The sequence below is a fragment of the Apteryx mantelli genome, chromosome 13 (genome assembly GCF_036417845.1).
Source record: "Apteryx mantelli isolate bAptMan1 chromosome 13, bAptMan1.hap1, whole genome shotgun sequence".
NCBI classification, from domain to species: Eukaryota; Metazoa; Chordata; class Aves; order Apterygiformes; family Apterygidae; genus Apteryx; species Apteryx mantelli.
Genome location: NC_089990.1, coordinates 16,212,220 through 16,240,097, shown reverse-complemented (window position 1 = coordinate 16,240,097; position 27,878 = coordinate 16,212,220). Strand labels below are relative to the sequence as shown.

Here is a 27,878-nt window from a genome sequence, read left to right as displayed (position 1 = left end):
CATTTGATTTAGATAGTGTTAGATATTAATACAAATACAATGAAAACATTTCTTCCAAAGTACCTAAGAACTTGTCAGTGAATCCAAACTATTATAATGGAAGAACATCATAAAATCTGTGAAATTAAAAAATCATAGAAATCAAGATCCAGATTCAATTTCTCAGATTTTGTTTCATTAGAAGGAATAAAAATCCTTGACCTTTATTCTTTAAAAAAAACACCACTGAAATCAACAGACCTGTCCCTGTCTTTCAAAGGAGGTCATCTATAAATGAGACAATCAATATATTCACAGAGAGGCTATTTAAATGATTAAAAGCCCAAAGACCATGTAAGAAAATGTGAAATTAAGCTATGAGAAGCAAGCTGTGAAGAATGTTACCAACACTATCAAAACAAAGGCCGCAAGCTAAACCAGAACGACTAAAAAATAGCAAAGTACATAAAATAAAATAAAATAAAATAAAATAAAATAATAAAATACTGGGCCAAACCTGGCTATCCAAGCTCAGTGTGAACTTTCCCCGCTGTTAGTTTGCTGGAGTGGGAAGGGCGGTTGGTCCTTCCAAAGCAGCTGGCTGAGCACAGCTGAGGCTAGCGGACCAACAGGACCTGGTCCAGTGGAACACAGCCCATATGGGATACATCATCTCAAGCTTTTGAGCCCTGCTCTCATGGACCATGTTTCCCAGTGCACGTCACATGGCTGGAGATGCTCACTGCACTAAAAGCAGGATATTCTGCCTGCACATTGTCAAATGCTTCACTTAAGACCTGCTGTAGCTCTTGACATGGAGGTTAAGTGCTATGTAAATGCCTCACTCAAGCACTTAGGACTTTGCTGCCCTAGGATCTTGTACTGATGGAGCTCCCAAATGTTTGTGTTTAGCCCTTTGCATTGCATGCTCCCTTCACTGCTGAGCTATGGTTATTGCTCCAAACCTCCTGAAGCATGGGACACAAATGACAGTCTTGTCAGCTCTGGCAATTTTATATGGAGCTTAGTGTCCTTCTTAAAGCCCAGCTGCAGAAATCAAGCAATTGCATCAGTCTCTCAGTTTACCACTGTTCAAAATAAATGTGTCATTTTCTGGCCCTCGGCATGCTTGAGAAATGCCTAAAAACATGTCTTGAATTCAGCCACAAAACCTCAGGATCCAGAGGGCAAATGCAGGAACATAAAAAGTTTATTAAAAAGAAAAAAATCATGATTTGAAGCCAATCCTGTAATTTTTGGTGCTTGGTTCATGACTGTGAATGCCTGCAGTGGGCAGTGTTAAGAGCAGACACAGAAAATGCCCAGGCAAATGCATGTTGCTTCCCCGCGGATCGCAACAAACAAACAATCTCATTTGATTAACTCTGCTTGAAATAATATTTTAAGGGGTAAAATGATTCCACAAAGATGACATGTTGGCATTTGAAATGAGATGAATATAGTGCCTGTAAAAGTGCAATAATCCTTAATAACTAGCCCAAAAGAAGCATCATCCCCAGGGATAAGAAGGTAATTCACTCCCCATATTTAATTTGTTCCTAAGCTGCTTTTGAAACAAGACTGCTAAATAGTAAGTTGGCTTGTGATCCTAGGCTAGACTGCTGGACTTATTATAATCATGCCATTGATTCTGCATACATTTCAAACTAAGTCACAGGATGCAAAATCAGGTGGGCTAATTCCTTAAGCTGTTTAAGCAAAAGATTGTGAGCATAGGCTAAATTTAGAGATAGGAGTCTGTTTACTACAAGCAACAGGGGAAAGATAATACACTGACTTCACCAGCTGACTGCAGCTAACTCTTTGAACAGTCTTGTCTCTGAAGATTGTATTTCAGGACATACCTATCTTCATAAATTCATGGCAGTCTAGGATTTCAGTCTACATTAAAGAAAAAAGTGACGACAATGCACTTAATTAGTCTAAATAGCTACTGAATCCCCTTAGTGGGATCTTGTAATGAAAAACTTTGGCTTATAACAAAATCACCCCACCACTACTTCATCTCAAATACTCACTCTGCTTAAAAAAAAAGTCTTCTGTAAGAATTTTCTTTTCTCCTTTAAAAAAAAATAGAAAAAAAATCTTTCTTCTACATTTCTGAATAGTTTTCACTGTTGTGGTTTTGTTCATTAGATATTGGGGCCAGAAACAGTGTGACAAATGCTGTCGATTCATGTTTCAGTCAGGTTACCAAAACCCTCAAAGAACAGATAAGGGTATATCGACCGCTGTAGGAACAGGAATGTACAGACAACCCAGGATGTGCACATTCTGCAAATGTCCTTTGCAGACAGCCCCAAACTGGATGATTTCTCTAACGATCCCTTGGCTGCATTTACAATACATTCTTGTGGAACAAAATATTAGGAATTATTGATTTTTAAGGGAAGGGAGTATTAAAGGAAACTAATATACAACTGCTACAGTGATGTTTGTCTTAAATGTGCACTGGGCATAGTCCTTAAACTGCTCTTATTGCAAATATGCAAGGCCTGCTCTAAAAATCATAACAATCTGAACCTTTTAAATGGAAATTTGTCCTATTTATCTGGTCACAACCCAGTGAGTAGAATCCAATAACTCACCAGATTAAAGGATATACAGGATTATATAGCAGAAGGTAATTGCAAGTAATTAATATCTGGATGGCATTTAATACACATATTGTATTATTTCAATGAGATGAGACAGAATAATATTTACATTGCTGTGAGCATTTTCAGTTTATAGAAATGGAATTTACAGTTTAGTAAGGTATGCAGGCGTTACATCTAGAATGAGATGAGACCATTTAAAGTCTTGTGAAATATTGATATAAATTCATTTTGCTTTGTTTCATGCACCAGCGCTTCTTGCAGTGGCACCAGAACAGCAGTGCAGTTTATAACAGGGGAAAAGAAGAAGAGGAAAGAGCAAATGTGAAATGGTCTAATTTATTCACAATTGCTTTGAAATTCTATCTGAATTGTCTCATTATTATTCATGCATTAGAAGAATGGTCCGAAACACGACAGCATGGGTAAATAGATGCAGAGCTTGGAAAATAGGTAATTTGACTGAAGAATTCATGGCCATTATTAAACAAATGTTATATTTCTTTTGGGTAAATCTGGTGATTTTATTTAATTTGTCATTGTTTTCAAGATAGCAATATAATACTGTTTGTTTCTAATGCTTTGAAATGAACAAAACAGGTGTAAATTGATGCCATATGGAATTATAATGTTTCAACAGTAGCCGGTTAGTTAAACTTCTAGAGAATTTCATGAATAATGTGCATACAGTTATTAATGGACTTTTACATACAATATTGACGCTTAAAGTGTAGCGCTCCTGTTAAAATCTGCTTTCACTGAGTCACTATGCAAGAAGAGATTGTTCTATGAAGAAAAAACTTGGATGATTATTTGTTTGAGAGTAAACAGTAAAACTGAAAGAAAATTTACAGATTTAGTATAGGAATGGTAGATGAGACTATGAAAGCTAATATCTTGAAATTGCCTAAAAACTGCATTGTGCTGCCTACTGAAATTATTAAGCTGACAATAAACAGGTAGAATGGAATATCAAAACCTCATTGCATAGTGTGTCATCTTTCTTTAATGAGGCATTCCTTCACCTTTTACCTCCTAACACCTTTGGTGATCTTACACTATGTACCTGTAAGATATTCAATGTTCTCTTTTAGAGATTAAGCCTATAGAAAGTATGAAATCTTAGCAATGATGTACTGTGTTAGGTAATGATGCCAGAATTAAGTGGCGAAAAGCTTGGTTCAGGTTCAGAAGGCGATTTTGAGTGAATAGCTATAACTTCTACTAATTTATTTCAGAAGGGACTTCTCTTATATACCCTCAAATATTTAAGACGCTTTGTACTATTTCTCAGGAATCCGTATCTTCTCAAAGTGCTTTTTTGTTTTCACTTGAAGGCAGCATGGACTTAAAACAATACTGCAGGGAATGTACCGTTCCATAAAGCACATAAGGATAGCAGGATCCAGGAGACACAAGGCATAGAGAATTGTCGAAAATGAGTAGATGGTACAACACATACTGCTCTTGAGTCATAAGTTCCATTTATGATGACTTCTACTTCCAAGAGATAGGATATTAAAAAAGGCAATAAAAATGAAGTTACATGAATAAACTTCCAGAAATGAGTGGAGTTCCACCAGTGATCGTCTGTGCGCTGGTAGAGGTAGAGCAATGGGGATGTTATGAACAGGGCAGCAGTCACTACAACAAATGAGCCTCAATGCGGAGCCAGTGGAGTCCTTGGCGAACGTAACGGACCAGATTGGTCATACTGCTGTGTTGTGTTAAGGGTCCCATCACTGAGTCCAGGTCTACAAAGAATTCTGCAATACACAGGAAACAGAAGTCATTGTTTCAGGCAACTGTACAGAAATACATGTATTATGACTATTTCATACTCACTAGCAGCAGTGCAATTAGTGAGTTGTCAAGACTTTGTACACATGAGCACATGGTCTGTAGGAAAGATTCTTGATACACAGGAGTCCTGATACACATGGCCTGCATTAAGGTGGCTCCCAGTGTCAAGATCAGAAAGTTATGTGGCGACATCCTGTCTAAAATCTTGCTTAAAACACTGCAAAGAACCTCCCCGGCAACTTCTCTATTCAATCTATGACTTTGAACCCATCACTGTCATTTAGAAAAATGTCCTGGCTCATCCTAAAGATTGCAAGTGATGCAAAAAAAAGTTTCTAGGTAAGTTGTCCAAGAATCAACTACCCTCACACCACAGAAATCACCTCATCATAGAAGTCTGTCACAGAATACTTCACCTTATAATGCTTCTTTAGGGTTGAACTCTAAAACTTAAAATTGACATCTTGTAACTCTTTTTGCACTGGATTTTAAAACCGCAGAATTTAAACAAAGGCAACAATGTACTTAAACAGACCAAATTAGATTATCCATGCTGGAAGTCAACCAAAACATGGTATGGGTGGTTGCCAATGGTCTTACTTTAGCTCTGATGAGCTTCATTTTCAATTTTTTAAGCCTAGTCTAGACTTGCTGACTGTATGATTTAAATAGTTGGCAATGAACTATGACACTTTTTTTTTTCATGCTGTACTCTCTCCTGGGCATGAAGAGCTGGTCTGGATCCTAAAGAGGACCCTTTACTTTCTGTTACTGCCATTGCAGCAGCTTTGGCCATCTGCTCATCCTGTAACTGCTTCAGAGGCCCCAGGGGATGGGGGGAGGAGGGGGAAGGAGGAAAGGGAGAGAGGGAACATGGCAGGAAAATGACATCTAGGAGATGGGACCCCTCCTCAGCTGGAAGCCCCTCAGAGTACAGATGGCAATCAACTATCACGATAACCAGTGGCTGAGCCCCTACATTCGCATCCCGTCTAAAATCCAGTCCTCTCAGCACTCGGCCAGCTAACACTGTGTTGGCTGCAGTTCTGAAGAGTAGGTGCTAGGTACAAAATCATTATCAGTACTTTCTTCAGCATGTAAGTGCTGCTTTGAGGTCTTCTATCCAAGTCTTGACAGCCTGACCCTGGTCAGCTTGGGAGTTACAACTGTATCACAGCACAAAGTGATATGGCTGGAGGCAAGCATAAAGAAAGCTTAGGGATATCACCAGTCATGTTATGATTCTGTAGCCAGCAGTTACTTTTAATCTTCCTTCCTCTGTCTTTTATTCCCCTCCTCCAGTGTGAAATCAATACATTTAGAAGTGAAATAATGCACTGTCTTGCTTGCATTCTAGTGATCTAATTCTAGGCTCAAATAAACAATAATTGCTTTAAACACTGGGAATTTGGCTTGAAGACTAATTTCAGTTTACCAATCCAAAATTATTTCTTGAAAAAGCTATAAACACTAAAGCCACTTATTTAACTTATATGTGAAATAACAGGCCTTCATCACTACAGAGCTGATGGTTTTCTGCTGCAGAGCAAAAGTGCTGCTATCTTTAGAAGCTTTAAAAAAAAATCCAATTTTGTAAAATCAGCTGAGAGTTTGATGCTATAACTGGTGAACAGCTCTGAAGGTGATCCAGCATAGACCAGCACATGGCTTGGCTTTGGGAAATGTGCAGTTTAGGCTGCTCTGCTACAGAGGCAGGTTTTATCACCTACTCCTATTCCCCAACATGCCCTAAACTCCACTGACTACAGTAAATTCAACCAAAGGTACATTGCTGTGTGTTCCCCCTTTCCTTTTCAATCCAGATCACCTTGGTAGGTCATAGCTGTGCTGCTCTCTTTCTTGCTATGCTTTTTTACTTTAATGGTACATGTTTATAGGAGGCTGACAAGAAAGGGATCTGCCTCCTGCTCTGAGCCACCTGGACATGAGTCAAGTCCAAACTGGGAGTGTGCTGGCGTACTCAGAGGAGCACAAAACCGAAGCTGGCAGCCGTGCACACAGCGAGGGTGTGCTGCAGACTCACTAATGTGGCTATGTAACTCCTATAATGTGGAAGAGGTCCCTTGTGTCTGCATGGGCATAACCTAAGAAACAACTATGGCAGCAGGAGGAGCCTGCTAGGCTGTTAGACATTAGAACGATGGGGCCACATTTTTACCCCAAGCTCTATTAGCTCCTCAGGGACATGTTTTGGGGCAAGATACCCCCTGTGATTCAGAAGACAACAGGAAACAATGAGAACTCGCCACAAAAAAAAATGTCACTAGATCTGTTTTTTGACTGAATATTGGGTTTTCAATTAAACAGGCTTTTTTTTTTTTTTTTTTTAAAGACCATTCTAATTTCCAAGGGAAAAAAATCTCATTTTTTATGATGACCTGAATGCCTAAACCCCAGATATAGAGACCAAGAAATTTGTACATTGTTGGGACTTAGGGCAGAGCCTAGGGTTTGCACCTGTCCTGTTTGCTGTCATGGGCAATTTGGACCCAGAGTCTACACATCAGCAAGCCAGGGCTTGTGCGCAGCAGCTGTCAGCCCAGCTGGCAAAGGTGGAGTGGAGGTAGCTATGGAGTAAGGAGTGAGCCCTGTCCCAGCCACTAATATGCATGTGTTTTGAGTGATTTCAGAGATGCAGGTGAAAACTGCTACAAATTAGCATTACAGTTAGATTTCATGAAACAATATGTTATTTCTCATGTCAAAATGTCTTAAATATATCCTTATGCAAATGAAATCCATCATGTGATATGATGAAAACCTGCAGATTACAGCAGCTGTTCTTATGTACTTCTGTTTTGTTACACCATGCTTTTTTCAAATTGCAGTTTAAGTGTGCAACTTTAAATCTAAAATTTAATTAGGAATGAGGTGTCTTTCCAGACAGACTGTAAAGACAGGTATACTATAACATGTATGAACATCTGATTTCCCTCTCCAATGACTTATGAGATTACAGTTATACTTAAATGAGATTTGAAGCAACACAAACTTTCCATTCATTGTGAGAATGCTGTAGTCTGTAAAACAAGTAAAGATATGACCAAATAGGGCACAATCCTAAATGTCTTGCTCATGTGAGAAACTCTTATTCATATATCCAATCCCACTAAAATCAAGGGGACTGCTCATCTGAATCAAGATTACTCCTATATGACTTTGTAGAATTAGGTTTATTTGATCGTAAATCAAAATGAGAAAAAGAAGAGTATAGGGGGGAAAATTCAGAAAAAGAATCAGTGGGTTTTTCCTCATCCAGCTCCAGGACTGATAACAGCAGTGCCTGGGTACATTTTCTGTCTGCTGGCTGAATGCCTGAGCTATTTTGATTCAATATCAAGCAGAACATTTAACAACTCCACAACACACAGGGCTAATTACAAGATTATCACCATCTCATTCTCCTATCAGAGCATCCTTTTGCATTCCCACTATAATATTCTGCAATACATTTGACAGGGAATCACTTTCACATTTTGTGAAAATGGATGCAACTACGGAAAAAAATCCCAAATGACTGCACTGCTACTAAATTAACGAACGCGAACAAAGACAAGAAGCAGTGGGGAGGACTGGACAGAACTTCTATTATTGTTCCTCATCCAGGGATAGATCATTATGACCTACTATTCAGACATAAAACCCTATAAATCTCAAGCTTGGTTTCTCTAAATCAGTGGAAATTTGCCACTGACATTAATGGGAGTAAGATCAAACTGCATACAGTGAGCACGTTCGTCGGGAAAAGTCAGTCATCTGAAGTTTCAGTATAATTTAAGAGAATGAGCCAATTCACAAAGAGACTATTTCCCAGTTAGGCTCTGCACCTCCAGTATCAAAGAAAGCTTTGTCAAAGATTTATGTAAGCTCAAGCTGGAATATGAATAATTACATTACCATGGGGGCAGTTCACAGCTGGCCAGCAATAGGGCAAATTTGTCCTTTAGTTACATCTCTGCAACTCCACTATAGTCAATATAACCCAGTCACAAACCACTTGCCAAAACTCCTTGGAACAACCGTGGTAGAGACTTACGTTTTGCTGTTAGAAATAAATAAATGGATTTGCAATCCAATCGTAGGACAGACAATGCCATGGTTTTCAGTGGACATGTCATAATCAGACTCCCTGCATAAACTTAACATCTAATATTTGCTTATTACCCTAGCTAACATTTTAATAGTCTTAAACTGGATGATAGAGCACTCTGGAAATAACCTCTGTGCTCCAAGAGAAGCTGAAACTCTGAATGAATTTGCAGACTCAAAAGCTCTCATCACTTGGGGTTCATGTCTGCTAAATTATTTGCCAGCTGCTCTGATAACCCTGCGTTCAGCGTGTTACACACATCTCCCCCTGTGCTTGACAAGGGAAGATATAAATTGGCTACGGTGACCAGCGAGCAGATTTGGTCTGTTTACTCAAGCTGTCACAGCTGTGCTCTTAGATGGGGCGGTTCTAGGTTCAATTCCCAACAATTCCTGTTAGGACAAAATGAAATCTAACGCTGACGAGTGAAACAGGACAAGGACGCGGTGGCGCGGGGCACCTTTGTTCTCCTTAGTGAGCTTATCAGCCATGTCCCAGTGCTCGTAGCTCCGCAGGACGTTGTTGGTGATGTTGACGTGGCTGGCGGCCATGTGGTGGATGCGCTGAGGGATGGTGATGGTCCCTGCCGAGGAGGAGCCAGCGGTGCCCGCGCTGCTCCCGGCAGAGCTGGCTGGGGATGGGCTGAGGGACATGGGCGACGGCGTTTCTGTGCTCCTGCGAGAGGCGAAAGCAGAGTGAGTCCCACTCAGCCACACTGCTTACCCTGAACTTGCAGAAAAATCAACTCTGCACCCCAACTCGAGGAGAACGTGCAGTTGTATCCCCTGGTTTTATGAGAGAGGACAGCTTATAAACTGGGCTGATTGAAAATAAAAAGAGATTTAATCCTCCCTACAAATGAAACTGTTATTTAAAAAAATGTATATATCTATCATAAAAATAGAGCAATCTTTCACAGAAAGAAGTATCTCATAGCTGTAATGATTTTTCTACCTGCTGCCAGAAGCTGCTATGGCAGTTAGAAAACACTCAATGTGCAATATTGGCTTATTATCAAAGCATTTTGTGGAAACCACAATGACAGTTTGCTCCAAATACAGTCACGACAATAAGCAAAGTGCAAGTCTTAAAAGCACCCTGCAGAGCAGTATTAGGAGCTGAGGGTACTGTAGAATTATGAGTATCTCTGTAGGATTCTTTAAGACTGGCTATGGAGATTTGTTTCTAATTGCCTAAAGTTCATCTGCACAGCTTTATACAGAGCTGTGTTTTAAGTCACCTACTTAGTGCAGCACTAATGTTCTAATATAGATTTTCCTTTAATTCTAACACCAACAATTAGGAATCACCTGCTGGCTGCAGGCAGTGTGGAGGTCAGCACAGCAATCTCATATGTTTAGAACTGTGCAGTGCTGAAAGCTCATGTACAGCTGCTCTCTTTGAAAACTGGTTTCAGTGAACAAGATTACGAGTTCCAAAAATCTCTTCTCTTGCCCTCATTTGGAACCACTTACCTAAACAAATGCATTCGATTTGCTGTGAAATACACTTGGGCTGAGATGCTCCCAGTACTCTCTGCACAAAGCGAAGATGCCCAGACTCCTCGGATAGGAATGTCCAGACCCTTCTCGAGACGAGCAGTCACTGATGCTCCATGCTGGACAACAGCACAGAGCTCACCCAGTCTCGTTAGGGGCCCCATGCAAACCCCGGAATGGAAAGGCTCCTCTTGGCTTTATAAGCCACCGCCGATGGTCATAGACATGAAGCGTGGGAACAGAGTTGTGATGTGACACTGTGTAGGTGCTGTACGACAAGAAGTCTGCCACTCATGGCATAGCCTATGGCTAAAGGACATTTCTGACACCAGCTTTTGCTGCACATTTTCCAACTGTTTTCCTACTATTCTCTGTGCTCAACAACAGGCTCTTCAAGATGAGATACATCCTTTTTCGGGAGCTAAAGACCCAAGTTAGTTCAGCAGCTAGTACCTTTTTCACACAGCTTATGTGTTATAGTTTAAGCATATCCTATGGCACAAACTTTTTATTTTTAAGTCTCAGAACATCCTGGTTGCTTGGCACGCCACAGTGTCTTTAATGCACAGAAGAGCTGAGCTGTACTCGATTAGGCCTGCAAGCAGTTAAAAATTATAAAGTATCTGAGGGGACTAGGAGTATTTTGTTAGAGCCACTTACAACAAGCTGACGCACTTCTGCCAAATAAAGCACATCATTGTTCATTGGATTTACCCTGTTGTGCACAGCCATTATTACTGTGGTGAGTCTATTAAATCTCTCTATTTTGCGCTTTCTGTCGCTAGAGGTGGGAAACATTTCTGTAATGAAACCAAGGAAAATTTGTTTCATTGACAGCCTGGAACTCAGGCCAACTTCATAGAGGTTCACAACCCTTTCAAACAAAAGTGGTCAGAAATTCCAGTAAGCCAAGCTGAGATTTTTGATGATTTGAGATCCTGAGCCATATGACACTTCATAGCAATGGATAAGTTTTGCTTTGTTCAAAAAAGATTTGAGAATATCCTGCTGTTGCCCCATCCTGAACCAGACTGATCTGTCTTCAGTGGGGCCATATCCTCATGGTGTTTGGTCTTTTCTCTGTGGTGTGACTTCTCTTACCATCTGGTGTGAATTTATGGGGGAGTATGAGGAAACTCTAGAACCAGTAGCCCCGGGGACCGCAGCACACATGCTCCCCGCTGCAGCATCAGGCTCATGGCAATCCCTGAGGCCACCAGGACACACCTGAACTGTATGTCAACTTTCTGAGCCAGCTGGAGAGTTTTTCTTCTGAGAGTCCAGACAGAGTCAACAGAAGGCCTAGGTATGGGCTGTGGTCTTTGCATGTGGGTTCACAGGTGTCATGATAATACTGTTATAACAAGGCCTTGACATATTTAGTTATTCTTATATGCTAAGTGCTTCCTCCTTTGAATAAAAGAGAGAGACGTGCACTTTTAGGCTGTCAGACCTTTACGCGCTTTTCTCCCAAGCTAGCAGGAAGGCACTGCAAGTGTCATATAGAAGTGATGCTGACCCAAATGCTGGGTTTCAGCTGCCTACTTTGCATCTGGACAAGAATTTTCTCCTCCAGTCAAAACTCACTGATTCTAAATCCTGGGCACCTAATCAGTTCCTTTGAATAACACAGGGGAGATGTCGTCACCTGCAGAGCACACACTATGTAGGGCTGCATTACAGGATGGGACTAAAAAGATAACTTGCTTTCCATGACAATGTTAGGTATAAGCCACTTCTTATGGAAAAAGAAAAGAGTTGTAATGCACCAGTGGTCTACTCTGGCATGGGAACTTTATGTAAACCTTACTGGAGAGATATAATATGTTATTGCAATACAACGTTTCACTGAAAATCTGGCATAATATTGAATCTTTTAATTTAGGATTTATTTTTCCAATGTTAAAACATCTTTTTGTTTTTGTTTAGAAGGGTTTTTAATTTCAACACTTTAGTTTGTGTTATAATCTATACTTAACTGCATAAAAAAGCACATTGAGACAAAATATTTTGAACCAAAGACAGAATTTGGGAAGAATTTTCCTTAAACAAAATACTAGAATTTCTGTTTCTTTAAACAAGTTCTGTTTAAAAACTTAAGTTCTTTGTGTGCTAAACATCTACCCCTTCTACAGCTCTATTAACTTGTTCCCTTATTTGGTTCCTCAGAAGTCATACAGTCTTTTCTTATTATAGATCACCAGAAACAGTAATGGTCATTTTCACTGAAAATTCAGCCTACTCAAAGAAGGAAAGACAGGCAAAGTCCTTCTGCTTTGTTTTATCTGTATGCGCGGCCAGAAGAAAGGATCAAGAAAGATATGTATTAGATGGCAATAGATGTGGCCAGATAAAAGCAAGGTTGCAGCAACTCACCTCCATTGAAAGCAGATCATAACGACATTCCTCCAATTTTGTATTTGAGGTGGTTTTAGCATTAGGATAAAGCCTCTCATAATTGGTTGACTAAGTGCCTTCACATTTTCACCACTATTACACCTTTAGTTTTATTAAACTGCACTTACCATATATCAATGAAATATTCATTGGTCTTTCATTACTGAACAAATCATTGAAAAATCATTGCAATGAAGGTTATCTTTACTTTGGCTTCCTGAAATGACATGGTACTTGCTAGCTAATTAACAGATATTTTTATGGCCTTCATTTGGCCTGAGATGCAAACTGTCAAAGAATTCAGCATAGACCCACCAGGGTCTGATTTCAGGCTTGTGGGGGCTCTGCATAAAGATGAAGATGTATTTCAACTCTTCTTTCCAACCCCCAAGCCAAATGGCTTGCATGGGTACCTAATTTAGCCTGGTGGGAACCTCTCATCCCCACAAGCCCAAAGCAGCTGTATTGACCATGAACCCCTAAAGTCAATTCTGCAGCCCAGAAGAATATTTTCTACCTGCTACCTAACTGAAACATACCTGTAGCTCCCATACCACTCTGTCGTGGCCAGGTCTTGCCTTTAAAAGCACCAAAACATTTTCCCCCAACCCCTTGGGACTGCTTGTTCCCAGAGAGAAGTATTTAGCAGAAAATACTCACTTTCCATTGCCGCCCCAAGGTGAGGGTGCCTGCGAGGCTTTTGAAGAGTTCTGCAAGTACAAAACCAAAGGGTAAATAAAGGAGATGCAAGTAAAATAGAAAGTACATGAATACTGCCTATGCAAGGCTCAACACTCCCTGTTTTAGCTGCAAGAGCTTCAGTACGTACAGCAGAACAGCCCAGCATTAGAGTCTCCTAACAGAATGGCTAGTGGTTGATTGGTAGGTTCCAACCAGTTGCATGCAAGTCTCTTGATAAAAGAGAGAATACAGCAAAGTCCCAGTAAAATCAGACATGGTTCACAAAGAAGTGGTTTAATTACCCTTCTTTAAATATTATGCTACAAAGTAAGCTCTTCAGAGTGCAGATGACTTTTCAACTTCAGGAAGACCTGCACATTTTTAACCATAAACAAAAAAACCCTTGAGTTGATGCCTTAAAAAAATGCAATCCTCCCAAGTTGCCTGGGAAGGTGACTTGCAATTCTGATAGCAGGAGAAATAAAACTTCTTGTAAGGATCTGCCTAAATCCCCTTGTTCTCATGTATTTTATTTGCACAAACAGACTCTCCTTACCTGCTTACTCATTCTACCTTTCAGGCCTGTGTATCGCCTTGTATAAGCTTGTACAAAAAGACTGCCCACCAACAATAAGGCCCAGAGTTTTTTCAGTCTTGCTCAAACTAGATGGTATTTTACTTGCTGATAGTTTCCATAAAAGATGGTAGTATTAGGGCTGAAGCTATCTATGGGTCCTCTCCGAAAACAATCAGTCTGAGCTCTATTGCAAAGGCGTCAGCACGCACAGTGAAAATTCAATCTAATTTTATAAGTTCTCTGCAAAGTATTATTGTTATTATTATTGCAGGATTCATTTGACTACTGTAATTGATGTTATGCATGTAAGGCACAGAGATTCAGTGGAGCACAGAGCAGTTAACTGCACGGCCCAAGGTCATGCAGCAAACTCGGGGAGTAAAACCCTACCCTTCACGTTTAACACAGCTAAAATTGCCAAACAGTATTGACTAAAGCAGAAAACGCTGCCCAAACCCTAACAGTGGCCTTGCTGGTATGTTCCTATACAGCGTGTCACTATTTCATTAAAGAAGTGAGCATAAACTAGAAAGTTTTGGAGCAGACAGCATGTGTAGAGTATGTTTTTGGCACGTACTGATATGCAAGAAGGAAGGAGATCTTAAAGGTCTAGAAGGTCTTTAGGGATGAAAAATTAGCTTTGATGTTGGTTCTCACTGTCTGCAGTGTGTTCCAGAGAGTGTCTGGGGACAGTATCTGAAGACTAGATCTTCACTGGAGGTAGATACATGACCATGAGAATATTTGATTTTTTTTTTTGCCAAAGTCAAATTGACAACTATTTTTGAAAAAATAAAAATCTTCCTCAGATTTATAGGTGAAGTGAATCAAGAGATGTTGGTTTTGCTAATTTTAAGAAATTTAAACATTTATCTTTTTGGCTATATTATATTCCAAGTTGTCTCTAAATTTCAAAGCTATTTTTATGATCAAAAGGTTATTTTTTATTGCAAAATGTCAAAAATATCAAATTGAAACTTGGAAATTAAGCAAAACCAGCCATGTCCCATGAATGGTTTCAATTTGGACTAAGTGGCATTTGTGAGCAAAAACATAAAAAACAATTACACTAAAAGATTCCTCTCTAGCTCTGCTGTAAACAGTAGGTTGCCTTTCACAGTTGAAATTGTGCAAAACTTTGAATAACAGCTCTATTAAAATAGTTAATCCATTTCATTTGTATACAGATTCTTGCTAGTGAACACAGAGAACATTATGCAGCAATAGAAAACTAATATGCAGTTAATAGCTCCCATTCTTTTCTTCCGCCACCCCATGCCTTTACTACAAAGGGATCCTGAACATATAATCCAAATACACAAGTAGCATTTCCAATTTGTCTATTTTACTACGTTTTTTAAAATTTGCCCTTATTCTCATTTACATTAAAACACGTTTTCTGTGCAGACACAGTAAAATGGTCTTATGTTGGGAGCAGTAATATATTCTTCATTACATGTGATATGTTCTTCCCTTTGCACAGCTTGAGAGAGTAAAGTGGTTTTAATGTAAGAGAGAATCACACCACAACTTTTTTTTTTGTCTGTTTTTTTAAGAAAGATATTTTTAAGAAATCATTGCTTTCTGCACGAAGTTTATCAGATGATTTGCCTAACAGCCATTTTTGTAAGAGACTAATTGCACTCATCCTGGATTAAATCTGAAGTGAACAGAATACATTTTATGAAAATGCTGAGGCTATAAATGCATCTAACAAGTTAGATTTATCCTCGTGCAAAGCCCTGACTGAAAACCCACTGAGGTCAACAGACACTCCTGATGACTTCAGAAGAGCTTCAATTTAAGCAGAAGACCAGCAGTAGCGTTACTGAAGTTACTCAGATACACACATAACTACATATTCACACACATACACACACAGAGAAGTGAGGTCAAGGCTGATGTGGGTTGCTGGCAAGATAGTACCAGAGTTTTACAGCAGAACAACCATTTTATTACCATTTTTCATGAAAATATATATATAAAAAACGCAGCGTTAAAAGCTTTACAGTTTTCTAGTACTAATATGTCAAAGCCTGGACCGAACTCACAGAGGCTGAAAAAATAAGAGAAGCCTCTGACGGGCTGACAAACCAGTATAATTATATAATTATAGAATAATATGTAGTAATCAACTACAAGAATTGATGCTTGATTCAAACACAACATTAATTCATATAATATAAATACCAAAGCCGTGGAAAGCTGAAGACAGATTCTGTTTCTCTCAATTTAGGAACAGCACATGATGTTCTTGAATTAGATAAACAGCATTTGACAAGGTAAAGTAAAACATCACCTTGGTCTGACACTCAGCTGATCTCCACTCATTTCAAGGTAAAGGAAAACTTTCAAGATGTAGATGAGGCAATTTGAAGTTCCACAGAAAAAGGAGAGCACTAAAGGCTGCCCCTTTTCAGCCCAGGTTGCAAGGCACCAGACTGTTATGCTGGAGAGAGCTGAACTCAACTAAAGAAGAGTCCAAGAAATCTCTGAATGAATCTGTAAAAACCTTCAGCAAGTGTAGATGAATTTAAAACCTAAATTTAACTAACTAAAGCTGAAATAACTGTTTTATTATGGTTTGCTTGGGGTCAGTTCATAATCACTTGCACATTGAAATCCTGAAAGAATCAGGATTTCCTTTACAGAAACTCGCATAAACATTACACAGCATTGAGAATAATGTTATTTTAGTAGAATTACTGAGTATGGTCTTTTGAATCAAGTGGCTAATCCAAAAATCCCCAATTCACTTCTGTCTCCACCCCCTTACAGCCATCCTGCCTGCATTTCCCAGGGGAGAGTTTAAATGTGGGACTTTAAGTCATGCAGTTATACTTGTGAGAGCCCTCAGTGCTGGTACGAATTTCATTTTGCATCAATAAATTAAACAGAATAAAGATTACCTTAAAATATTCCATCAGAGATCTGGAGTACTTCATAGCATGGTCCTTCTTTAGTTTAAACATTCTCAAGTAGAGAAGTGATAAGCATCGGTAGCTGTGGTAATTAGGAAAGGATTATGTTAATTCCATTGCTTAATGAAACCTATAAACTGTAAAAAAAAAAAAAAAAAAAAAAAAAAAGAGCTGACCTACATTTTGCAGTTTTTGTTCTAAGGTTAGATTGTGAAACATAGGCAAATGGAGAAAAATAAAAAAAAATGGTCAGAAGCATTAAAAACCCGTCTTGATAAGAGTATAAATTAGAAGAATAAATGTTTAGTCAGCTGCTGAAGAAATCCATTAGTTATCCTTTAATAGTTTAATGGAAAACAAGAATAATGATCTTCTGTAAGCTGCTTAAGTAATTCAGTGCTTCTAAAGTCCTCCTTAAGATTTTAGCTGCTTCTCTCATTGTCGCAATGGGACTCACCATAAAACTGCTAGTTTCTTGTCCCCTTCTGTGGCAGAAGAGCCTGTGAAATTCTTGAGTCTCATTGCATACCTTGTCATAAAGGTAAGGAGAGAAGAAATTGGGAGTTAAGGTGTTTCCAAGAGAATTGGTGACACTGAGAAATAACAGCTGCATATAGACACACCTCTCCAAGCACAACAGTTAACAATCACATTGTTTGATAATGATGAGATCAATGCAACATTCAACAGAAAGCATCCCTTAAAATCTGGAGGACTAAAGTAAATCATCAACCCATTTTCTGGGCCAATGAGGTGAACTATTTCTGAGAGCGTTAATGATGTTACATCCAGCCATCTAAGCTGAGTCTAGCAACCTTTGTGATGAGTGTTGGGAGAAGCATAAGATCTCAGCCCTGTATGTACTGAAGAGTAGAGTAATATATAACAAGTTTTAACATATAATACATTGGGCTTGAATAATACCTTCAAAATTCTTCTCATAAATGCTTCTTCAAAGCTTTTAAAATGTTTTATATAGAAAATGGGTTTAAATACAGGAAAGGTCATGTTCACAGCTTTTTAAGTTCTTAGGTCCATTAATTTGTGAGGCTTGTATACTTTGTCTTCCCTCTCTATTTAATTGCTGCTGTCCAGCATTTGGGTGATCAAAGACTGAGTATTCCTACCTCCTCCCTCTTTTTTCTCTTTAACTGAGCACACTCCACTCCATGCATTTAGTCTCCTGAAAATCAATTCATCACATAAAATCATTGTTCTGAGCCTTAATGCAATTTCACAGGTACTTGTGTTAGAATAAGTAATAGGGTTCAGCGTTGCATAAGAAAGTTTTAAGGTATCCAGGCAGCCTTGATGAGTTCTCATTTGCAAGGAGGTAATGGAGTGCAGGCAGGTTGTGCTGCTCTCGCGCTGCCTTCGTCCCACCATCCCCATTGTCAGTCCCTGGCTTGCATTGGTAGCACGACACCTGATGCACTTCCTTTGCTTCTCACCTCACCTGCTCTTCATTATCACTGTTCCGGTCATACTGAATGAATCCCAAACACAAAGCTGTACGTCTCTCTGGGATTTTCAGCATCAGGCTAGGGAATTCTAGTGTTACAGTTAACCTCAACACCTTTGGCAGTCAGATCCCTGATATTCTCAATCTCTTTGATGCTCCACTTGCTTTCACAAATAGGTGTCTGAGGCAGATGCTCAGGGCAGCCATAGCTAAGGTGAAGAGGGAAAATGGGGCCTCCAAAAGAGGGAGGAGTGAAAGTGAGAAAAATTTCTTCTACTTCGTATCCTACAATGATAACCTATGTTAACATTAGCAGCCACAGTAAGAAAAGGTGTGTGCACAACCACATGCTCAATTTGCACATTCAGCAGCCACTACCGCCTGCAGGAATTGGGTATTTGTCCAAGGAGTTTACTGAAGCCACACCAGCCTAATGCTTGCCTGGACAGTCACCTTTTCTGTGTGTCTGGCCACTGACAGCAATTATATAGGCAAATCAGTCTCCCACTGGGTACCTATGAGATGCTGAATACATGATTTTGTAAATGAAGTTCGTCTTCAAGTCCTTAGATGGTAAGTGGTGGAATTAATCTCACCTGACTTCAGCTATTTAGAAATAGGACATCTACCCTACTGAAGTCATCCAGACTCCTCCACTGCCAAACAGACAGGCTGCTGGACTGAGGGACAAAATTATTCAACTTTGCTTTGCGGTTTTCTAAACTAAATACATAAATAAATGGGAGTTCCTTATGAAGAAACACTCACTTCTTTAAAGAAGAAAGTTCCTACAATTTACCCTGCCCTATGACTGTACTTGTGTAGTTCAGCACACAGAAAGCATTGAGCTATCCGCTGTGATGCCACAGGAATTTCAGCACAGAGGAGCAGAGATAGGGGGCTCCTGTTCATAATCCCACTGCTCTGGAGGGCTTAACTTAGATCCTAAATGTTGAGTGAACATAATTTTCATTGAGTAATCTCTTTAGTCTTTCTCCTTCTCTTTAACAAGTGTAGAATATAAACACACGTTTTTAAATATTTAACAGGCATATTATTTATCTGAGAGTAAGAGCTTCTTAAGATCTGATACATTTGATTATGTAAATACCTACTTATTCAAAATGTAAAACATGCATTATTTTTGACAGTCTCTTAATGCTAATCTGGCATGTTAAAATCCCACACATTAACCCCCCCTCTCCGTCCTATTAAAAAACAAACACTTTGAGTCTGATTCTTCTTTTTTTATCTTGTGTAAACTGCCAGTAATTACATTGACATTAATGGTGATATTCCCAGCGTACACTGGGGAAAGCAAAAGGAGCATCATGGCGAAGAGGAAAACTCCTGTTGTTCTGCTCACAGGTAAACTTAATCCTGCTTGATTTTGCTTTGATAATTTGTGCAAGTAAAGCAAACAAGCTCATTAAATACTCAGGAGACCATTCTTTCTATGGAGCCCACACTTTCAAACAGCTATACATAACAGAAGCAGATTTTCAAACACTAACTCAGGCATTTTATTACTAAGCAAAGGCTCTCTCATCTATAATCTGGTCTAAGAGTCTGCAAAATTGCATTAAAACTAATTCAGTGGACTTCAGCTGGTTCACACTCCCTTAACATTAAAAAGTATACTTTTAAAATGTAATACATGCAAAAAGCTTCCTCTCTGGCTATGATCTTACGTGCCAAGTTTCAGCTTGGAACAGTATTTTTTACAGCCAAGTCATAAACCTCTAAAAACAGGGTTTGTAATAGAAATCCTGATAGACTCACTTTAATGTTTTGAATTATAAAACTACACCTTTTAAAAGACAAGTGTCATTGCCAAACAGCGAAATTACTATACTTTACTTCCACCCACTACATTTCAATTTTAATTTTATGAATATTGCAAATTATAACACTCACATTATAACCTCTAAAGGGGATAATTTATAAAAGCAGTGTCCATCAATTATAAATTTTCCATGACATTAATAAAATGGCAAGAACTAATTATGATGACTTCTGAGATGAAGATGCCTTGGACAAATCATTAATACGTTGAAATGATATTTTTTAAAACATAGCAGGTTCTAATTATGAATGAAATGAGATTATGAAAATGATCACAGAAAGGACATTAACCTGATGAGTTCCACAGTCTCCGAGTACATGGTGTATGGAGATTTAGCTTCTAATGGATCTCGCTCCATAGCGTTCCCACACTCGATGAAGGAGAGGGCAGCATCAGCATAATTCACTGCTTTGCCGAACTTCTCCAGCTGAAACAGGAATGGCACCGTCAAGAAAATGCTTCAGCTTTAATTTCTAGGTAGACAGATCATAATGCAAAGCAACACCGGCATTAAGATGAAAGCAAAGCGAGGCTGGTGGTTAAGAGTGAATGCATACAGGAATTAAAGCAAGGTCTATGTTTTTACCAAGTCTTTTCAGATAACATAACACCAGATGCTCCACAGAAGTAAATCAATGTACATTCATTGACATCTGTGGATTTACACAGGCAATGAAGGATACTCAGCATGTTTAAACATGAGATCCCTATTGCTCCCTGATGTATGAACTAGGTGTGAATAGCACTATGCAAGGGTTAAGTAACAACTCCCTGCCACTTGTCATATGTCACATTCTGTGGTGACTGTTGACAAAAAAAAGAAAAATCTCATCACTTATGTGATGACTGAAATGGTGGAAAAAGGGAGAAAATATAGCGCTGCTAAATATTTTATTTTAGTAGGATTTTATTGCAAAAGGTTTTAGCCCTGATAATGGTTGTGATTAAACTGACTTAGACATACTGATTTCTTTTTTATGTGTAATGAATATTATATATGACATTTTTATAGTAAGTATTTTATAATAGTATTTAACATTTTCAATTTTTGATAGCTGGATGTACAGATTCTTCTAATGCAGCATTTAATATAAGAGAACCAATATACTTTAAATCATTTAAAAATTTCTTTGCATGTCTCTATCAAAACATTTTTGATGCATCTGCATATGTTTTCCATTCACAAAATGGAAGCCTATTCTAGCAATGTATTTAGTAGAACGTTTAATATTGGTTCAAGGTACCAATATATGCAGCTTTGTGGCTGCTCCTAAGCTCTCCTTACAGCTAGCTCCTTCTGTATTCATAGGAGGCTTTTTAATTTCGAGTTCTGCTCTTGCACACAACTACATACAAAACCTTTGTTTGTATGATTGATCAGTACTACTTGAATGATCAAAAAAGGGGAGATATTCTGTATGTTTTCACTGTATTCCACTGGCTATTCCTTAGCATATGCTACACATTTCTTTGGTTCAAGTCTTCCTCTCTTAGGAAGACTTGGAAAACCCCCCCCCACAATCCTAACTAAAGTGGTTGTGAGTGGATTTAGCAAGGACACACCTTTTGGGTGCTGGTGCACCGGCAGTGGGATCTAATCCTGCCCTCCTGCCTGCAGCGTGTGCCACACTGACCCCAGCAAGGGGGGTGGGACTACTCCAGCTCAGCACCACATGGATGAGCATGGAAAGAGGCCTCCAAGATCTCTTCCACGTGGCACAAGCAGCTCCCGCTGGGACAGCACGCCCCCATCGGTCGATTCCTTCCTCCCGCTCCAGGCAGTGATAGGTTTACCTGGGGTCACTCCCACATGACGCCAAGCGCACCACCCTTCACCACAAACCCCTTCCTGCACAAACTCAGGCACGGCATTGCCACTCGTCTCATGAGTGCTTGCCAACACGTCCTGAGGTCACCCACACTATCCTTCCCACCACTGCAATGCATGTCACCATTCCCCCTGCACTTTCTCGTGTCAGCACCAAGTAACCAGAAGCTACTGTTTCTGAAGGACAACTAATGCTACGGGATTGTACCGAAAATGTGCTACATGGAGATAATTTGCATGCAGCTGTGTTGGGTGGAAAAAAGTTGAGATCTAAATAGCGGAAAGAAAAAGCAGATACTGCATCTGTGGGCATTTGTGTCTGCCAGCAGGTTGCATTGTAGCAGATGGCCTCGCACACCAAGAGCGGTGCTTGGGTGCCAAACTGCAGGCGACAGGAAAGGCCTGCCTGCAGGTGATGGCGCGATGTGCCCTGCCTCTTCCTCTTAGTTCTGCTCGAGAAACACGCCCAACTAGGCAGGCGCAGTCGAGGTAAGAGGACGAAGACAGGTCAACACTTTGAGTGAATCAGGCTGTGGATTGACATAGCATGTTGAGATCATCAGGAGCTTCAGCCTGTAAATATTTGCTAGCATGGAGCAGGCAGCCTGTGCCAGAGTGTGTGTGCTTTCTGCAAAGGTCAGTCGGCTGCAGGAGGTGTTGTCAGGCAGCTCCCGCAGGCGTTCCCCAAGTCCATGTCAGAGCCCCCCCGGAACACGCTCTGCTGAGCTGGTGGGGCATCCCGGGAACGGGCAGGTCGGCAGGGATGATGCTTTCTTACGGCAGGCTGCCAGAAAACCAGCACCCACGTCCCACAGACAACACACTCAATAACTTAGTGCCCTGAATCACAAGGGGAGCCAGAAGAGCTGGCAGCTTGATGCATCAACTCCCCCTCACTCCTCCAGCTCACTCAGGGCAGAGGGACAGCAGGACTTTTAAACCCAGGATGTGTTTGCCTTTTCTTTTTTTTGGGGGGGGGGGGGGCATTTATTTCCAGGTGCAAGAGCTCTGATGATGAACAATCTAATATGCATGCAAAAAAAACAGAATAAATGAGAGGCAAACAATCACTCAGTTCCATTTTAGCTGTAATTTGGAGGGGCAAAGTGAATGGCCACAGTCCATTTTAGATGTCTTAATTAAAAGAAATAAATGAGTCAAGTAACACCAGGCTTTAAACAAGCTGTTGTTCTGCACTCTATGTAGCATATGGGAGCACAGTCTACACTACAAAGCAAATGACCACTAAAGGCACTTCAGGGCTGGCAATAGACTGGATTGAACAAACTATGATAGAACTGTAATCTGTCAGATTATGCAGTTATCAAACACTTTATGGAATTAGGTCAATTTTAAGAGAATTTCATCTGGGAAGAAAACTGAAAAAAGGTTTTCCCAGCATTGAACTATCTCATTGCAAGATTTTTTGGAAAGAAGCGTGTTGAGTCTTTATTTACCAATCTAATAGCCTACAGTAAAAATGAATGCACTATTTAAAAATCAGTTGCTGCAAGATTTTAACAATTGGAATTAAAATTTCAAACAGTTTTTTCCACATGATAATGGGGTAGAGGGTGACTTGCCTTTCTTAACTTTCCATTATGGAATATTTCAACACTTTTGTTTTGGGCTCAAAATAAGGATGTAGGTAAGTTTCAAAAACACATCATCTTTCATGAAACTGATCTTACATCCTTCGCACACAGCATGACTGCTGCTTCCCCCCAGAAGAGATTTTTTTTTTTCTTTTTTTCTTTTTGGAGCATCACTTTTTGGGGAATGATGCATTAAAAGCCCAAGAGCGGCACTCAGGCTTTGGCTTGTGGTGGGCACAGAGTTTATGGAGCACAACCTGAAGCACACTTTAGTCAATAGCAGGGCTCCTCTTGATTCCTGAGGCTTTAGATGAGATATACAATGTACATTTTTGTAACACCCAACTCAATAGCAGAAAGGGGCAAAAAACCACAAAAACATACCAGTGCATCAGCTTTATGCTTCAGCTTCTTAGCCTCTTGCATGTAATAATCTGCATTGTGAAGCCTAAAGAGACAAAATTAGTTATTTCAAGCTTGTTTTCATACAGTTGGACAAACACTGTCTGCAAAAAGTGCTGACTGCTTCCAAGAACAATTTAGACATATACACCCACATATCTCTTTAAATCTGATCCTGATATTAATCTGAAGCTGATGAATGCAAAAATACTATGGGTGAGCAGAAAGCAAAATAGCTAGCTGTGGAAACTGGCTGCCCAAAAGGGCCATTAATGTGTGCTGAACAGAGGAAAAGGAAAAATAATTCAAATCAATTAAGTATAAGAAGCTTCCATTAGAGGAGCTAAAATAAAATAATTAAAAAAGAAGAATTACCTGTGATTCCAACATTAATGATCTGAAAACATTTATTGAAAGGATCTTCATTAATCAGTGACAACAGTTCATTTTTAAAACATAAAACTGTATGTGCCATCATGCGGTACTACCTGCACAGGTGCCCAACGTTAGCTTTATAGCAAAGATAGAGCTCCCAGTGAGAGCGTGCTTGCACAAAGATCCAAACCATACAACACATGACTGGCACAAAGATATCCAATAGTACTCACACATCATCAAATGTTATTTTAGGCCTTCGGGGCTCAGAGTTGCCATTGGAAAGCGCTGGCATTGCAGACCAGATGTCTGTTTCTAGATGGCTGGTGTCAAGGAGAGCGTTGGCTGTTGGCACACTGTGGGATTCTTCCTCCTGGGGAAAAGGGCTCCTATTATTTCTTTGTAGTTCAAACAAACACCGTCCAACGCTACAAGTGCTCAATCAAAACAAGCACTGACACAAAGTAACACTCATACACACAACTGCATCCTCACAAAACCAGCTTCCACCCTCTTATATAACGAGCCTGTTAGATTAATTAAGCATTATGATTACTTTGCTGATTCCTCACCTGAACTCATTAACTCTTAGATGAAAAGCCAGCCTGGATACCACAGTGTTACTGACTAGAGACACTCTCTAAAGCAAGGGTGGGGAAATCAAATGTGGAGGGGCTGGATGTAGACGCAAATTCCTTTGAGGTGGACCATACTAATGTAACTTTTTTTCTATGTTATTATCAGATGACTGTAAGGTGCCTGAAAAGTCTACTCAGATTTGAGCAAGGAATGGTTTCTTCTCCCTTGCAATAAAGAACAGAGAGAAGTATGGAAAGAAGAACTCAGGAGCTGTGACTTTGCATTGACTAAAAATAGAAGCAAAACAGATGCATTTAGATCAGGCAATTGTAATCTGCAAGCTAGGTCCACAACCAGAGAAACGAAACTACAGGTGGAGCAGAGAACTAGGGAAAGGCTTCTAACATATTTTAGTAGACAAATATTTCAGATACCAGGATAAGAGATAGACCACGGATGGATCTGACTGGAGATGCTGGGAGTGAGGGGAAGTGGCCCTGCTGTTTACATAGCATTGTTTATTTGCTGACATATGCAGTTCATTTTGGCACTGATTTCAGTTGAAGGCGTGTGTATTACTCTCGCAGCTTGAAGTGACACAACGATATCAGAAAGCAACAGGGATGAATGAATAAGGTGAAGTGATTTGTCACTTATATTCCCATGCAACTTGCGAGTTTTACCATTACCGTGCGGGGCCAGCAACCTCTCATGAAGTGGCGTACTGTGAAAAATGGGGCTACATATGCCCTTTTTTGTGACAGAATTTTCTTCTTGTCTATTATTTTTGACAGTGATACTAAGATACATTTCTATACTAAGCAATAAATTTTAAACCTAGAAGGAGGGCTACTTTCTAAAATGGGCCTAAAAAATGAAGTTTCTCAGTTTTCTCTAAGAGAACATGGCCAATTGGCGGGAAATTTTACTTTTTTTGAAATCAGTTTGCTATGCAGCTTCTAGTTTTGGCTCTTTTTCATGCATTTTTAGTAAATTCATCTGAATCTGGGGAAAACGCAAGCAAAAGAATTGTGTATCTTAAAACATTTGGAGGGGTGATAGCCCTAACAGAATGATTTGGGGTGAGGGGGGATTTACTATTTACATGATATCTAAGTTTCCATACAAGATTTATGGAGGTCAGGTGCAAATAAACCTGACTACTAGAGTATGAGATGCTGGGAACCTGTGATCCTGAGAGAAGACATTTTGGTGTTGCGTGTGCTATGGATAGGTATCTTTTCATCAGATTTTTATTGTCTGTACAGTTTAGACTGCAACGTTCACTATAACTACAGTGCTTAATTCTGGCTGAGAATTTAGAGTTGGATACTAAAATTCTTCCAGTTTTATTTTAAAATGTATGCACGTTGGAGCTACAGAGCAGGGTGAGTAATTGCAGCTAGCAGGTTGCTGCAAAGGCTTTCCTCTAAAGCTTGGGGACCAGGTGGGCCAGGGAGTGATACACAGCGCCGAGGAGATGCCTAATGCTGGTCTAAAAATGGAATTTGCAAGAGTTGCTTATGCACAGCTCTGCAGAGATCCACTCCTTGCTGCTCTAGAGTGGGGCTATACAAGGATTTAAAAATAGATATTGGAAAAAAATCAAATAGAACAAAGCTAAGTTAATTTTATTTTATCTTTGCTCTCTTTCAGCCACTGAGGTCAGCTACTTACACAGATTCCTTTGGGGTTAGAAGAGGATTTATTCTCATTCTTTCTGTGTTTAGAAACAGAGCAGGACGAGCTGCTGGTCTGAGAGGTGTTAGTGATGTTGGTCTCCTGGCTGAAGGAGCTGTTGTCACTGCTGTGCCGCCTGTGCACCGGCTCATCCAACAGGGGGGATAAGGGAGGAGGGAACAGCTTCTCTTCTCTTTTCTTTGCCACCTTCTTCACTGAGCCACTGCTGCTCCTGAGACACAGATAAGAACCAGTTGCATTGCAAGATCCTTGGTTAATTCTCCATAGCACAAAGCTCTAGATACTATACACTGAGAAGCCAGCTCTCCCCTCAAATACGTGCAGCAATCCCCATGTTTTAGGAACAAAGCCAAGAGGAGACAGGCACTGAAAATAAAAGAGCTATCCCTGCCTTTTCAATGGCTGCAGAAACCTCCTGCCTTGGAGGATGACTTCCAGTGCATTAGCACGAATTGCACCCACTTTAAATGCTAATTTGAGTCAGTCTTCATTTGAGAGGGCACAGAGGTTTGGATTCAGCAAAGTGCTGGAAAGTTTTATGCACGGGGTTAGCTCCTCTGACATCAAGCATGGCTATTTATGTTTAACATTAAACATCTTCTTAAGAGGTGGATTAAGGCCCACATAAGCAATCTTTGCAAACATCCATAATAGCATATGGCATGTGAACAAAAAAAGTAATTTATAACAACTACAAAATAATAACCATAACAATAACAAGATAATAATTATTTGACCTCTAGAATAAAACCAATGCTCAACACTATATTAAAATGATACACTGTAGCTGGCTAAAGCCCTTGAGCAAATATTGGTTGATGAATTGAACCTGATTCAGAAAATGAATGTGGTTTTGACATGAAAGCTCAAGTAATATGATAATCTATTGTCTGTTTTATGTACAGAAATGGTTAGCTGGCTAGAATTGGCAGCTGTGATACACAGTAAAAACAAAAAAACCTGCTGGACCTATCTCCTCTCAAATCCATCAAAAAATAAAAACCCCACTGACTGTTTAACATGTTAATCTACTCATAGATTTTTATTTTAGGTACTGTCCTAGCTCAGTCAATGAAGATTACCTGAATTTTAATCTTTTGTTAGACAACTAATATTGCACTACACAATCATTTACTTTTCAAGATTATTGACTACAATTTCAATAACAAATTAAGTCAACAAGAATTTATGTTTCATTCCTGGTCCCTTTCAGTCAGTGTCAGAAATTATAGATTTGCAATACCTTGAAGTAACCAGTGAAAGAGGAGAACGCAACACGAGCTTCCTTACTCTGCATCCCGGCAACATTCAATAGAGCAGCACTAATTCTAGTCTGGCCTCTGTAGCACAATTTTACCAACCGTATCAATATCTACACCTGCTTCGGTCATTCCCCTACTTAGGGCCTTTGGCAATACAAAATATTTCAGCCTATCTGTGATCACAGCAGAGTGAAATCAAACAAATCCCCTATATTTGAGGTTTTATAGCTCTTCCACTCAAA

The 27,878-nt window shown here is 39.7% G+C and overlaps 1 protein-coding gene across 2 annotated transcripts in view; it reads right to left on the bottom strand.

The window, feature by feature from the left end:
* Nucleotides 1-2,458: 2,458 nt before the first annotated feature.
* AFF2 (ALF transcription elongation factor 2) overlaps nt 2,459-27,878 on the bottom strand; it is a 337,074-nt gene continuing 311,654 nt past the window's right edge. For both annotated transcript variants that reach the window (XM_067304178.1, XM_067304179.1), the window contains exons 13-21: nt 26,351-26,585; nt 24,328-24,467; nt 23,702-23,765; nt 20,185-20,321; nt 17,044-17,115; nt 16,575-16,668; nt 13,068-13,117; nt 8,972-9,186; nt 2,459-4,363 (exon numbers count right to left, since the gene is read on the bottom strand). In XM_067304178.1, coding sequence (XP_067160279.1) covers nt 4,242-4,363; nt 8,972-9,186; nt 13,068-13,117; nt 16,575-16,668; nt 17,044-17,115; nt 20,185-20,321; nt 23,702-23,765; nt 24,328-24,467; nt 26,351-26,585 — 1,129 coding nt within the window. In that variant the 3' untranslated portion in view covers nt 2,459-4,241. The remainder of the gene's footprint in view (nt 4,364-8,971; nt 9,187-13,067; nt 13,118-16,574; nt 16,669-17,043; nt 17,116-20,184; nt 20,322-23,701; nt 23,766-24,327; nt 24,468-26,350; nt 26,586-27,878) is intronic.